The 15,521-nt window shown below is 33.5% G+C and overlaps 1 protein-coding gene across 30 annotated transcripts in view; it reads left to right on the forward strand.

Annotated features, from left to right (window-relative positions):
- Positions 1-15,521, forward strand: part of Tasp1 (taspase 1) — a 288,360-nt gene that overhangs the window by 525 nt on the left and 272,314 nt on the right. For 23 of the 30 annotated variants that reach the window (XR_005728944.2, XR_005728942.2, XR_013439542.1 and 20 more), the window contains exons 2-3: positions 9,493-9,711; positions 13,659-13,726. Coding sequence is in view for 21 of the 30 variants with exons in the window: in XM_005320468.5 (XP_005320525.1) it covers positions 9,567-9,711; positions 13,659-13,726 (213 nt within the window). In the remaining 9 variants the exon portion in view is untranslated. Of the gene's footprint in view, positions 1-51; positions 200-3,714; positions 3,793-4,397; positions 4,439-9,492; positions 9,712-13,658; positions 13,727-15,521 lie in introns of those variants that run through there. The other 7 variants (XM_021723148.3, XM_078051391.1, XM_040274109.2 and 4 more) reach the window with 7 other exon arrangements.

The raw sequence follows: 15,521 nt of genomic DNA on the forward strand, positions 1-15,521 counted from the left end.
CCTGGTTAGAGTCCTGCGGGACATTAACATTTAACTGTTAAGGGGGATGAGAAGGAAGGGACTGAGTAGAGGAAACTGCTGGAGTGGAGAGTGAAAAGCAGGAGCTGGAGGTGTCTGAAAATAGAGGACATCGTGTTTCCGGAAGGAGGGAGTCCTTATTTCACTTCTGTAGGGAAAAGGAAGATATATTGGGGACGATGTGAGTGAGATCTTTGAATTGTAAGCTAAGGAATTTTTAATTATAGCCCTGGGAGTTCAATACTTTGTTGTTTGTTGCAAATAAAGATTCCCCCTCTCCGCAACTTACAAAAGGCAATGGTTATTAAAGATTATATGGAAATGCAAAAATATTTAAAAAGAGATCACCTATAGTTACAGCAAACCAGCATTTTAATTCTTTTTAGTTTTTTAAAATGAACATTAGCCTATTTATGATCATTGTGTGTGTAAAATATGGTTATAACTAAAAAGGACAATTTATATATATTGTATCCATTGTATGGATAGATTATTGGTTTGGTTTTTTTCTTACTTAGATATAATTCACATACCATAAAATGCATCCTTTTACTTTATAAATTCCAATGTTTTTTAGTGTATTTAGAAAGCTGTACACACATCACTACTATTTAGTTCCAGAACATTTCTTCACTTCCAAAAGAAATCCTGTACCCATTATAGTCTTTAGAATATGCCTCCTTGTAACTGCTAATCTACTTTCTATATGTATGTATTTTCCTTTTCTCGTCATTTGAAGTAAATAGATTTATATACTAGTTGTCCTTTTGTGCCTGGCTTCTTTCAGGTAACAATGTTTTCAGGGTTCATCCATGACTATGTATCATTACTTCATTCCTTCTCTTTTTGGGAAGGATGGTGCTGGGAATAAAACCCATGGCCTCACAGAGGCAAAAGTGCTCTATCACTGAGCATCTCCAGTCCCATTCTTTTTTTTATTGATGAATAGTATGCCATTATATGAACATACCACACTTTGTTCATGCTTCCTCAGTTGATGAATATTTGGGTTGTTTCCACTTTTTGGCTACTTTGAATAATTCTATAAACATCTTTGTACAAGATTTTGTGCAGCTATGTTTTTAGTTCTTTTGGGTATATACCTAGAAATGGAATTGTATGGTAATTTTGTTTAAATTTTTGAGCAGATTATGGAGGTTATGATTCTCCATATTCTTGCTAACATTTATCTGTCTTTTTGATTATACACATCTTAGTGTTTATGAAATTATAGCTTATTGTAGTTTTGCTTTTCATTCCCCTGATGGCAAATAATCTTAAGTATCTTTTCATGTGCTTAGTGGCTCTTTGTATATCTATGAAGAAATCTTGTTTGTTGTCTTGTTTTAAAGTTGTATGAGTTCTTTTAAAAACATTTGTTCCAATTAGTTATACATAACATTAGAATGCATTTGACACATTGTACACAAATGGAGCTTAACTTCTCCTTCCTCTGGCTGAACATGGTGCAGTCACACCAGTAGTGTAATCTGTATGAATTCTTTCTATATTCTGTATAACAGTGCCTCACCAGATATCTGATTTGCAATATTAATATTTCCTCCCATATTGTGGATTGTCTTTTCACTTTTCAGATAGTATCCTTTGAAATACAGAAGTTTAAAGTTTGGTGAAGTCCAGTTTACATATTTTTGTCTCTTTGGTTGCTTGTGGTTTTGGTGTCATATCTAATAAATAATTGCTAAAACCATGGTCACAAATATTTACCCCTTTGTTTCCTTCTAAGAATTTTATATATCTTCATTCATGTTTAGATTTTGATCCATTTCTAATTAATTTTGGTATATAGTATGAAATAGGAATTCAAAAAGTTTATTCTTTTTTAATTAATTTATTTTTTAAAAAATATTTTGTTTAGTTGTAAATGAATACAATACCTTTATTTTGTTTATTTATTTTTACATGGTGCTGAGGATCGAACCCAGTGCCTCACATGTGGGAGACAAACACTCTACCGCCGAGTCACTACCCCAGCCCTCTTTTTTTTTTCTTTTAGAGAGAGAGAGAGAGAGAGAGAGAGAGAGAGAGAGAGAGAGAAATCTTTTTTGTAGATGGACACAACACAATGCCTTTATTTTTATGTGATGCTGAGGATCGAACCCTGGTCCCACTCGTGCTAGGTAAGCGCTCTACCACTGAGCCACAATCCCAGCCCCTCAGCCCTCTTTTTAAATTTAAATAATTTAGTTATCAAGATCATTCTTTTGGGCCTGGGATTGTAGCTCAGTGGTAAAGCACTTCCTAGCACATGTAAGGCACTGGGTTCGATCCTCAGCACCACATAAAAACAAATGAATAAAATAAAGGTATTGTTTCCATCTACAATCTTTTTAAAAATATTTTTAAAAAAAGATTATTCTTTTGCTGGTGGCTATCTAGTTTCCCCAACAGCATTTGTTGAAAAGAGTGCCATTTTCTATCAAATATCATAGTCCCATTGTTGAAAATTAATTGGCCATAAATGTATGAATCATTGTTTTAACCATAACTCTGTGTTGAATTTTTAGGTTGCTCCCAGATTTAAAAAAAAAAATTGTATTCTATGTTAAACACAGCATAGAAGACTTAAAATCCTTTCTGTGTTTAAAATTTTGGTAGAAAATATTCTCAGAAGTGGAATTAATGGGTCAGAGATGTTCTGGAGCTCATTTAATTAGGCATTAAACCTGCATTGACAGGAGATTAAAATCAACAACACTAGGTTCCTTATTCATCAGTTGAAATGGTTTAAGGGTTGAATTTCTGTAAAAGCTTTCTGCTGTGAGATGACTTCCTTCCTCCTTAGACCACTTCTGAAAGACTAAACACAGCTAGAGTGAAAAACCTGAACTCCAAACTAACATGACTTGGTAGTTTTCTAAATGGTTTAAAGAAAAAGGTGTTATCACATGCATTAGAAAAATAATAAACCATTGAGAGACATGAGGTCAAGATTTAAACCTTAAAGTAGTGCCATGTAGGTCTCTGGAGTTAAAAAAACAAAAACAAAACAATGTTTTATTATGATTTTATTTCCTGGCCTTGATGTTCAAGTTAGTTAACATTCATCTTGGTCTCAGAGATGTCAAAGTTAAATAGTCTCTATTCAATAGTTAATACTGAGCAAAATATTCACATGCAAAACATTATTAGAAAATCAACTTTCCCCTTCATCCTTGCTCCTCAGTCTCCTAATTTTCCTTAGGGGTATCCATGGTACTATTAACTGTGTCTGTATAGACTAGTTCCTATATAGAGTATCTCTGGAAAGATAGTATATACAATATTATACATTTTAAGGCTCTTGCTACTTACTGACAAATTCCTTTTCAATGGTTACATTAGTTCATCCTGCCAGTACATTGTTAGTATTTCTTTGAATATTGTTTCTTAAATATTGAATATCCAGTTTATATTGCCTCTTTTATATAATGTCTACTCATGTTTTTTGGCATGGTATTTGTTTTAATTGGAATTATTCTTTATGAGATTTATTTTGGCAGCCTTTTATAGATAGTTGCTTTATGATAGCTTGTATTTGGGAAGAAAAGTACAAATGTTGTAAAAATTATGCTAAAAAGTGTATAGGCTAAACAAGGGTCAAGATAAGAAAAATGCTGGAGGAAGCCTATAAGATTTGAAAACTTGGGTGAGTCCAAAATGACTTTAAGGGATTTTTTTTTTTTTTTTTTGTAGTGCTGGGCATCCACCCAGGAACTAACTTGTTTATACTAGACAAGTGCTCTACACTCCCAGACCCCAGATGACTTTAAGGTGAGTTAGGAAAGGGTAATGCTAGTAAGAAAAATAGAATAATGTGGTAAAAAGACTAGATATTTGTGTGGAGGAGAAAAAGGAAAGTCAAGTTTGAGCTGTCCAGGAAAAAAAAAAAAGTGTTAGGAATCATCTGACTTGCTGAGAGGATAGTTTTGAAATTTCCCCCAGTGCATAAAATTTCTAAAGGAGATATTTGAGAATGAAGTCAGAGGGATCATGAGAGCTAGTTTACTAGATTGGTATGCTTGCCAAAGGAGAGCAGGTGATCTAGAGAATTGAAAGTTGCAAGCAGAAGATTAAGAAAAGAGTGACTGGGTTTAGTAATTTGGAAAAGATGTAATTTATGAAGAGCAAGAAGTTTGCTTTTTTATAAATAGCTTTATTAAGATATAATTTATCTGACAATTTAATCATTTAAATTCTACAATTCAGTGATCTTTAGTGTATTCACAGAATTGTACAGTCATCATCACCCCAATTTTTGAACATTTCTTATTAGTACAAAAAGAAACTTTGCACTCATTAGCAGTAACTTCCATTTCCCCTTGATCCCTCCATTCCCAAGCAACTGATCTATTTTCTGTTTTTTTTTTTTTTTTTAGATTTGCTTCTTCTGGATATTTCATATAAATGGGATCATATAGTAGGTGGCCTTTTGTGTCTCACCTTTTTCAGTGTTTCCAGTGTCCCATTCACATTGTGGTGGTTATGTATCAACATTTCTTTCCTTTTTATAGGTGGCAAATGTTCCATTCTATGAATCTACTAGTCCCCCTCCCCAAACACATGGTCTTTTGATGGATATTTGAGTTTTTCATTTTTGGGGGGCTAGTTTGAATAATTCTGTAAATATCTAGGTACAAGTTTTTGTGGATGGATATCTGTTTTCAGTTTTGAGTATGTACCTAGAAATGGAATTTTCTGGATCATATGAAACCTTCATATTTAACTTTTGAGTAACTATTGTGGTTTATGGACAAGCTGCCAGTGTTTAAAAATGATAATAATCATAATGAATTTTACTGCATTGCTTGTAGGAAATTGAGAAACTTTCATATTCAAACATATTATTCAGAAATGAAGGGATTATAAAAATGGTCTATAGATTTTTTTTTTTGTGTGTGTGGTTCTGAGGATCAAATTCAGGGCCTTTCATGCTTGGCAAGGGCTCTACCACTGCGCTAAACCCCCAACTCCTATATTGTTTTTTGTTTCACAAAACTATCAACTACTTTTGATTTCCTTTCATTGGAAACCTTCTATTTTGAGTGTTACCTAAAAGTGTTAGATGTCTTTCTTGTAGGTCAATGTGTTGGTGTGAGTATGCTGCAGCAGTTTCAAATAATGATTCCTAATAATGTTTATAAATATGATAAAACTGTACAGGGATATTTAATGTTAATCTACTGTCATTATATTATTATTTACTCTCTAATCTTAACTGTAGAGATTAAATAATGTGATTTCACCCCTCCCCCCCAGTTTGGCTTATCTGTAGTTTATGTGTCCTGTAAGTTAAAGATCCAGAAAACAAAACAAAACAAAACAACAACAGAAGACCCTTTGAGAATCTTTGGGCATGTTTTTGTGTATTTCTTAGATAGGATAAGAGGATTATGAATGTGGTATTTCCCTTTTTACTGCATTTTTTAAGAGAGATCTTATAGGCTTGCCCTATTTTGGATGTTGGACTTAGCTCATTAATTAGTGTTTCCATGAAAATACAATTTTTTTTGTAACTATCACATTCAGATGGGCCAAGTTCAAAAGATATAAAAGGATGAACAGTGAAATTTCCATCCTGCTTTTGTTCATTGGTCACTGACATCTCCTTTTGATAACCATTCATAAGGAGGGAAAGGGAGGGGGCAAGGGATTAGCAAAGATGGTGGAATGTGATGGACATCATTAATCAAAGTACATGTATGAAGTCATGAATTGGTGTCAACATACTTTATATACAACCAGAGATGAAAAATTGTGCTGTATATGTGTAATAAGAATTGTAATGCACTTCGCTGTCATTTACTTTTTTAAAAAATAAAAACCTTAAAAGATAACCATTCATAAATAAAGAAATATGTACATGTACATATATAATTTATATATTTGGTATACCCATCAATATTTATACATTGCATATATAGTTAGCTGATGTGCTTTCCCCCTCAACATGGCACCGCATACACTTCTGTAGCATGTCTTTGAAACAATTTAATTTGAATTATTTCCATGCCTTTTTAAATTTACCAAATGTCTTTGAGATTTTCATATCTGTATCAAGTACTTCCTCATTCTTTTCAGTGGTTGCTTTTATTTTTAACCACTTTCTTTTCTTTTTTTTTTTTAAATATTTTTTAGTTGTTTATTTTATTTGCTTATTTATATGCGGTGCTGGGAATTGAACTCAGTGCCTCACACATTAAGAGGCAAGCGCTCTACTGCTGAGCTATGACTCTAGCCCCTTATCCACTTTCATCAAGACATATTTTTGGTTCATATCTTAATTTTGCCAAATTGCCCATATTGAGTTGTACCAGTTTTTGCTGCCTCTAGCAATTTATGAATGCTTTGTTTCTTTGTTCTCTCAAGACCTGTTATCTTGTGTTTTGAGGTTTGCCAATCTAAGTAAAAAATGGTATTTGAGTGTAGTTCTTTTTATTTGTATCTTTCTTTTGGTTTAAACCATTATATAATTTTCCTGTAAACTAAGATTGACCATTTGCCCTTTTAAATTTTCTTTTTGTCATTTCTAGAAACTATTTATCAGATCTTTAATGAGTTCTAGTTAAACAAAAACTGATGTTGAAGTTGCTTCATTTCTAACTGAATTAAAATACATTTCAGGAATCATTGAGAATTGGAGGCCAGAATTGCACATTGGATAGTACATTCACTCAAGTTCCTTATTTTTCATTCCAGTAGAAGTTTGGGGGTGGCATTTGTGAAGGGGTTTGTTGAGATTATATCATTTGTTGAATAAATATATTTCAGATAGTCTCGGGGGGGAGGTTAAATTGCTCATCAAATAGCATATTGGTTCATCTTCTGCCTTTTCTCTTTAGGCAACTTTGAGAAGCAATATTTTAAAATCTCTCATTCATTTAAAATGCCTATTACTTTTAACCTTATTATGAAATGTAGATGTTATAATTTATTACTATATTTGCATATTCATTATAAATTGTAAATGTTATACTTTGTTAGTTGTGAAATAATACATTAGATAACAGTGAGAATAGCTTGAGGGTTAATAATAATTCATACTTCCTGGATGTGTTTTTATTTAATCTGAAGCTCTTAGTTTTCCAGGATCTTAGTTTTACTTAGAAGTGTTTGTTTTTAATTCCAGTGGGCCCAAGTTCATTTCGTAGCCAGGTCAGACATGATGGCATTTATATGTTGACAGATGAACCACTAAATTCCAGTTTGTCAACTGCTACATGTCAAATGGTAGCCTATCTCAGAGAAATATTGTAAGAAGTAAAATAAAATAATAATAAAAAGGTAATTGAGGGGTTGAGGCTGTGTCTCAGTGGTAGAGCCTTGCCTGGCATGTGGAGGTACTGGGTTCAATTCTCAGCAGCACATACAAATAAATAAATTAAATAAATGTCTTTTAACAACTAAAAAAAATTAAAAAAAAAACGGGTTGGGATTGTGGCTCAGTGGTAGAGTGCTCGCCTAGCACGAGCGGGACCCGGGTTCGATTCTTAGCACCACATAAAAATAAAGGCATTGTGTTGTGTCCATCTACAAAAAAGATTCTCTCTCTCTCTCTCTCACTATCTCTATCTCTTTCTCTTTCTCTTTAAAAAAAAAGACGATTAAAGCATATTTTTGTGAAGTCATTCAAAGAAAAACATTGTTATGAAGATAGCTACTACCACAAACAGAAATAAAAATAGGCATTTTAATTTACTGTTAATTGAAAGCTCCACTTGAAATAAAATTTTTTCCTGTATTTGAATATATTTAAATATTTTAACATTTCAGTGTGTGTATACATATATTTGATTTTAAACTATTTGTCTTATAAATGAAATATTATAAAATAAATACTAAATAAACTCTTTAACCAGGAATTAAAATAATTTAAAAATACCATATTGCATTGCTTCTCAGACTATTTCTAGTATAAAGGACCTACTTAAAAAATTTCAGTCTGTTGTTTATTAATACTGCTGGAATATTAAAAAACTAAGACAAATTGAAATATGAAAACATGAAAGATAAAAAAAGCTCAAAATTTTTGTTAGGATTTAGCAAATAAAATTGTTCAAAAATATAATTTTAATATGAAGGAAATAGAAGAGCATTGTGAAAACTGTACACATTTCTTATTGAAAATATCTATTTACAGTAATGAATATATTAATGAAATAATCTCATGTGCTCTGGTAACTAACAATGGGATACAGAATGTGCTTTGAATAGTAGCTGCTTGTTTGGACTGGGTAGCAAAGTTACTTTTATGTTTCTATTTATGTTTTACACTGAAAAAGAAAGACTTCACCTCTTTTTTTTTTTAAAGAGAGAGACAGAGAGAATTTTTTAATATTTATTTTTTAGTTTTTGGCAGACATAACATCTTTATTTGTATGTGGTGCTGAGGATCGAACCCAGTCTGTGCGCATGCCAGGTGAGCGCGCTACTGCTTGAGCCACATCCCCAGCCCCACTTCACCTCTTTTTTTAAAAAAAGATAATTGAAGGGGTTGAGGATATAGCTCAGTTGGTAGAGTGCACACACAAGGCCCTGGGTCTGATCCCCAACACCATCACCAAAAAAAAAAAAAAAAAAAAAAAAAGAAAAAAGGCATATTTTTGTGAAGTCATTCAAAGAAAAACATTGTTATAAAGTTAGTTTCATAATCTTCACCTCCTTTTTTCAGTTTAACATCAGGTGCAGATTTTTACCTAACAGTGTAATTTAAAAAATTCTCATTGTTGATTTTTAATTTTTTCCCTTAAATTATAATATGTTCTTCCCTTGTTGTTAAGTCAGGATTGTTCAAAGTTTGTGAATTTGCAATGCATAGTGAGAAAAATTAGAAACTTTGTGGCATAAGTTGCTTGAAAATTGTTTTATTAAATTTTATGTCTCATTTATCTCTGGAGAGCCTCAGAAATAATATTTTACGTTATACTTGCAGAAATGTTATTTTAATTTCTTGGTTTAATCATATAATTTTGTTAACATTCGTGTTTTAGAATTAAGCTATGGAGCATTAAATTAGTTAGCTTAAGAATTTCTTACATGTAAGTTTCTTTCTTTTCTTTTGCTTTATTTCTTTAAGCAGAAATCTAGGCTTTGTAGCAAGATTCAGTGATGTTGTCAGCAGCACTTGTGATTCCAAAATGTCCCAGTGATTATTAATATTGGATTTGGAGAAAGGAGAAAATGATATTTAAGTTATATTGAGGATTATTACTTCAGTGTGGCTAAAAGAAAGATAAAATATCTTTGGACTCAGTGTAAAGTCTTTTTATAATAGTTCTTTCGTTTACATGTCTTCAAGTAAATTCTGTAAATGGGTGGAGATTTAAATTCTAACCTTTTTATAGTCTTTGTGTTACCCAATTAAATAACTTTAAAAATAGTTTTTGAAAAAAATTATATTTTCTAGATTTTTCTAAGTAATGTACGTATTGGTGGAAAGAAATCATACCATTTGTGCCTGTTTTTTTTCTCTAGGGTAATTCATCTCCTACAATTGCTTTTGGATAGAATTATGCCCTTTTCCTAATAGAAGATGATAATGTTGGAGAATGACCATGGAGAAGGGGATGAGTTCTGGAGAAGGGCTGCCTTCCAGATCATCTCAGACTTCAGCTGTTAAAATAACAGCCAAAGAATTGGAAACAAAGCAGTCCCACAAGGAGAAACGTGGAGGCTTTGTGTTGGTACATGCAGGTAAGACCTTCATGGGTAAGTGGGAAGATGAAAATAGTGCTGATTTTCTTTTCTTGCCTTGAGTTACACTGATAGTTGCATTTCATCTGACAGAGGGGAGTTGGAACCAAAGAGATTGTTTGACTTCAATATAGTGAGAAGTTCCTCTATTCCCCAGTTGGAAGATCTTATAATGACAAATTTTCACTCCTTTCCCTTATTATTACTTTTACCCCAGATAATAGGTATATTTAGATTAGGTAATGTTAAAACTAATGTAATTTTTAAACTCTGGTTTTGATTTTTTTAAAATAATGCTGCAGAAAATGTTTTATTGACACATATTGCAGGACAGTCATCTTAGAGTAAAATACACCATCTTAGAATTAGTTCAGCTTCCTAGGGAAGTTTTCAATTTTCTCTTTCCTCTGAAGATTCAGTAATTCTCATCTATGAAATGAACTGACAATAGAAAGATCAAGAGGAGAAAAACTTGCAGATATGCACTATAGACAAACTATGGAATGGAAAGAAATGGACAGATAGTTGAAGCTTTAGTAGCACTTTGAACTATGGAGAGGAATAGGGACTTGAGGCTTCTGAGGGGAGGTCAGGATAGGTTATGAAATGTACTATGGACAAATGTCTTATTCTGTAAATAAAGTTTCCCATGTAACAGTCATCTAGAAGTATATGTGATATGCTGTGCCATTCTCTGCGCAGGGATAATTTGATATGATCTCTCCTAAATCCGGGTGAGGAAGATAAGGAGACTTGAGAGAAAGCCTGCTCACTTCAGTAATATAGATGTTCTCTAGAAATACAAATCTCCCTGATAGAACAGCTTTTCAGAGTGTCTGTACCCACTCTGAATAGCCATCTTAAAATATGATAAACAAGTATATTTTAGGGTGGCATGTTTTACTTTCTTGGTATTATAAATGAGGAACCTTAAGACTAGAGAAATTAAGTGACTTAAGTGGTTTTTGTCACTTTGCTGATTAATAACAGAGCTAGGCTGAGAAACCCTTAAGTGATTTTGGCACTGCATTAGCCTATGCTCTCTCTACTTCAGAGGACCTTGAGGGCTGACACAGTGAAGTTTAACTCCTGTGTCCTCCATTTTAAAGGTGAAAATCTGTCCAAGTTTACTCAGTAGGCTCTTCTTTTTTCTTTCTTTCTTTTTTTTGGTGGTACTGGGGAATTAACCAAGGGCCTTGTGCAAGCTAGGCAAGCACTCAACCATTTGAGCTATATCCCCAGCCCTTCAGCAGGCTCTTTATTCTTAAGTTAAATTTGTTTTTTTGCATTCAGATTATAAACTGTATAATATCTGTGAGGAAAGAAGAGCTGGCAGGATTTCTTTTTAGCTTTCTTTTTATGAAACTAGTATCTTGTCTGCTCATTAACCTTTGGCTATATATAGACTGGACAGCTTGGAAAATCCTATAGAATCTAATCCAGAAAGGTCTAAAAAATATAACAGGTTCAATTCCCTTTTCTGATAGGTGCTTTTACAAAGAGATGAGGTAAGTTTATAGGAATTTCCCAGTTAAAAGTAGAGCAGGGGCCAGAAGTTCTACCTTCAGATTCATTGTCCAGTGTTATTTCTACTGCACTGTTTTATTGGTGTACCTTCTGTAGTACTCAGTGAGTTATTGTGTTGAGAATGAGCATTTGGAAATACACAAGTAAGGGCTGAAACTCATAACAAACAGCAGCATAGAGCTTTTAATTATTCGTAAAACATTGCTATCTGTGACTACCATGACTCCATTCCTCCTCTCTCAGGTGCATAATTGATTGTGATGGCCATCAGGTAAAGTTGGTGCTGAAGGCCAGTAGTAATAGGAGGAAATCTGGATTATGGCAGGAAATTTTGTTGTTTAAGGGTGATCCCCACTTCTAAATTATTACAAATTCAGATCAATTGGCTGATTATGTGGAAGTTTGTATCTTGTATATTTAAGGAATGGAAATTCAAATTCTCATCTAGGACAGAGCTGTTTCTTTCTTCTTCCTTCCTTCCTTCCTTCCCTCCTTCCTTCCTTCCTTCCTTCCTTCCTTCCTTTCTTTTTTGGTATGGGGGATTGAACTCGGGGATATTCGACCACTGAGCCACATCCCCAGCCCTATTTTGTATTTTATTTAGAGACAGGGTCTCATTGAGTTGTTTTTTTGTCTTGAAGTTGCTGAGGCTGGCTTTGAACTCGTGGCTCTCCTGTCTCAGCCTCCCAAGCTGCTCGGATTACAGGCATGCACCACTGCGCCTGACTGTTTTTTTCTTTTTTTAACAACAGAGTAGACTTGGCCAAATTTTTGTCATTTGACTAGTAGATTCTTAATTTTTCCCAGATCTGTATACTATTCATAATGGCCCATCTAATTCTGAAGAAAACAATAGAAACACTTTTACTTATAAAAATTGAAAGATGAAACTTATAAAGATGAAACTTATATTTACTACAATGAAATATCAGTATCATTTGCGATTAAGAGAAAAATAACTTTGAATACAGAGTAACAATCAGTATAGTTAAATTTTAACTATATCTTATTGTGTGGCAGTGGTTTGAATCCTGATCCTTTCTTTCCTTTATTAAACAGGGAAGTTAGGAAGTGTTAGCCAGATATTAAATATAGTGTGGGGTGATGCTGAGACTTCCTCTCGTTCTAAGCAGAAGAATTTACATGTTAGTACTATTTAATGCTGTCATCCGTACACTAGATTTATCTGGCTATAATATCCTGTGGCTTAGAAAACATTGATAAAAGACTAGGGCTTCAGGTCTCAGAATAAACCTGGGTTGACTTGTTCCTATTATAGAGGCTGTATCAGTTTACTTGGACTACTTATAGGCAAGGGCTCTGATAGTTTAATGAAGCTAAAGTTGGCTTTTATTTTTCTACCATAGGTTCATGGTTCTTAGAGAACCATGAAGAGAAGTTTATTAAATATTGGCACAGGTTCTGTGAACATTCCAGACTTCTTTTGAGAAACAGAATTACTATTTGGATGCAATATAGAATCTGGTTGCTTGAGCATTGTTTTGTGGGCCAGTTCTTGGCTTTGCGAGAAGGTGGGCTAGGTTTGTGGCAGACTTAAAGAGGGAGTCTTGAGGCTTAAGGATGTAGATCTTAACCTTCCTTAGGGCGGAATTCTATGGGGTGTTGTTGGGGAAGGTCCGATGGTTCTGAGCTTTTTTAAAGAACTTTGATTAGAAGCTTAGTTATTAAGAGGATTTAAGGGCTTTTTCTTTCTTGTTTGGATTATTTTCAAGGCACAAAGCAAGTATGAATCTTCTTAGGGAAACAAATTTATTCAGAGTCATTGTCTTGACTGAGTTCCTGGGTCACCAGGATTTCTCATAGATAGTCATGAATTTGCCATCACTGAGGTTTTAGAGATATTCTGAACTATATTCTAGGCTGTGAGAGGAAGTAAAATTGGTGGGAGTGTTGGTATTGGTGGTGATTGTAGACATATGGGAAGTAAGACCCCTTAGACAGATATTTCTTTTCCCCCAGAAACTACTTAGCTTTATGAAGTTATTCTTAAGAATTATATATTCTGAACAAATGGCAGGGCTTTCTTAAAGTCAATAGAGATGACTTTGAAGAGACTGTTCCTGACACCTCCCAAGCTAACAACTCCAGACCAAAAGAACTCCCAACTTTGGAGATAGATTCTTGAAAGGAGGAGGGGAAGTAACCTTGATGAAGGTTATTTGGGAACATGAGTTGTCTGTAGGGCTTCTGTCAGGAAGACATTTTGAATAAAGATAAAAGGCATAGTATTAAAAAGATTAATGTTGGAGAAAGAAGCTATTAAAATTTTAAAATTCCGTATAATTAGGGCAATAGTTTTATTTTCACTGGGACTGAGTCAGTCTGTATGGCCTACTTATATAGTCAAGGTCTCTGATAGTTGAATGAAAACTAACAGATTTTTTATTTTTCTGTTATAGGTGCAGGTTACCATTCTGAATCCAAAGCCAAGGAATATAAACATGTATGCAAACGAGCTTGTCAGAAGGTATGAACAGAATATGTATAATTTAAAATTTTCCATTTTGAACATTAAAGTCGTTTTACCTTTATCAAAGATTTCAGGTTTCATTTACAGGACATTTTTTGGTTTGAACCATGAAATTATTTTGCTCATATTTGTAGGGTCTTCTTTTGCTTTTTTTTTTTTTCTTAAATTCTCTGAATGATGCTTAGCTCTTTTATCTCCTTTTCCAGATTAATCTATACCTTTGGAACTGTGAGCACATAATCATATCGTATTTCTTTTAATCTTTGCAAGATTAAATACCCTGATAGAAGGGATAGAAAATGCTGCTTAAAAGAAGCCAGTGTCTTTCCATGAAGGGGAGAAAAAAAATCATAAAAAAATTAAAATGAGTACTTTCTTAGATTATCTTGTTACTTTATCCTTCTGCTTTTCTTCATGTAGTTATATGGTAGCAAATTCATTGGTTATTCCTGAGTATAGCTTTATCCTTGTACTTGGTTGTGCTTTTTTCCGCTTTGATTTTTAAGGTTTTACTGAATTGCTTTGCTTAATATGGAACAGGAATGGTCTCAAAAGAAATATTGTTTATTTTTATATTGATCCTGCCTGCATACTATTGTAGGCAAACTTTCTGTTACTTTTTTATGCAAATAAAATGTTAATTGGATATGCATATCAAGTCAACATAGGTCTCCATCTCTTTTACTTATATTTACATATCATTTAAAAGAAAGATAATGTTTTATTAGACATCTTTTTTCTTTTTTTTTAAAAGAGGAAATTTAGCTTGTTTGTTTTATTTATTTTATTTTGAGACAGGGTCTCCATAATTCCTTAGGGTCTTGCTACGTTGCTGAGGCTAACCTCAAACATGTGATCCTCCTGCCTCAGCTTCCTGAGTCACCAGGATTACAGGCATGTGCCACCACTCCTGGTTTAGAGATATTTTTTTTAGGAATGGAATCTCATAAGGAAATAAGACTATTTTATTATAAGAATTTTATTTCTTTACAATAATATGGCTAATGGGTCTCTAAGTTTTATATTTTTTTCTTATTTTTCAAAGTGTGAAATCTTTTAATTGTCTGAAAAGAATGTTTTATTTTTATACAACTATAGTTTTAAAAAAATCTAATTCATTTGGGCTGTATAATCAACCTCTTTGATCTATATAATTAACTAGCTTCTTAAAAATTTGATAATGTGTTAAAGATTACATTTTTTTAAAATATCCTCTCCTAAACTTAGAAACCCACTAACTCTAAGTCAGTACTCTACTCCAAGACAAAGGATATTTTAAAGGAATGACAGGAACTACAGGGAATGCTAAAATTAAAATTGTAATAGATTAATGTGAGTTAGATAAAGTAAATCTTCCAGTCTTTTTGGGGGGTGGGGGTGGTGGCTAGTAGGGTGCTTGCCCTTTTCATGCACACCTATATTATTAACTCAAGAGCTTCACCTCCACAGACGACTGCCTCAGAGGGAATTCCTCTTTCACCTGCATGGATGCAGAGGCCAGCCTAGTTGGAGCTTAGGAGGGAAGTGGTAATGGAAGTTCCCATTGGCAACAGATCTGCTTCATGATTTGAAAATGTGGCAATTTCATTTTGACTTTTAAGTGTTGAACTTGCTGTTCTAGGCATCTGTACATATTAGAAGTCTGAGGAGTAGTGAGTTGTTAGAGGACTTTTCCACCTGGCACCCCAAAGGCACCTTCCACTTCCAGAAGGACCAGTTCCTATTAATGTCAGCAAGGAAAGTACGTGTCACGTAGGCGCCATAAGCCAGGGACAGGGTCCTGCTACTTCTC

The sequence above is a fragment of the Ictidomys tridecemlineatus genome, chromosome 5, assembly GCF_052094955.1.
Source record: "Ictidomys tridecemlineatus isolate mIctTri1 chromosome 5, mIctTri1.hap1, whole genome shotgun sequence".
Lineage (NCBI taxonomy): Eukaryota > Metazoa > Chordata > Mammalia > Rodentia > Sciuridae > Ictidomys > Ictidomys tridecemlineatus.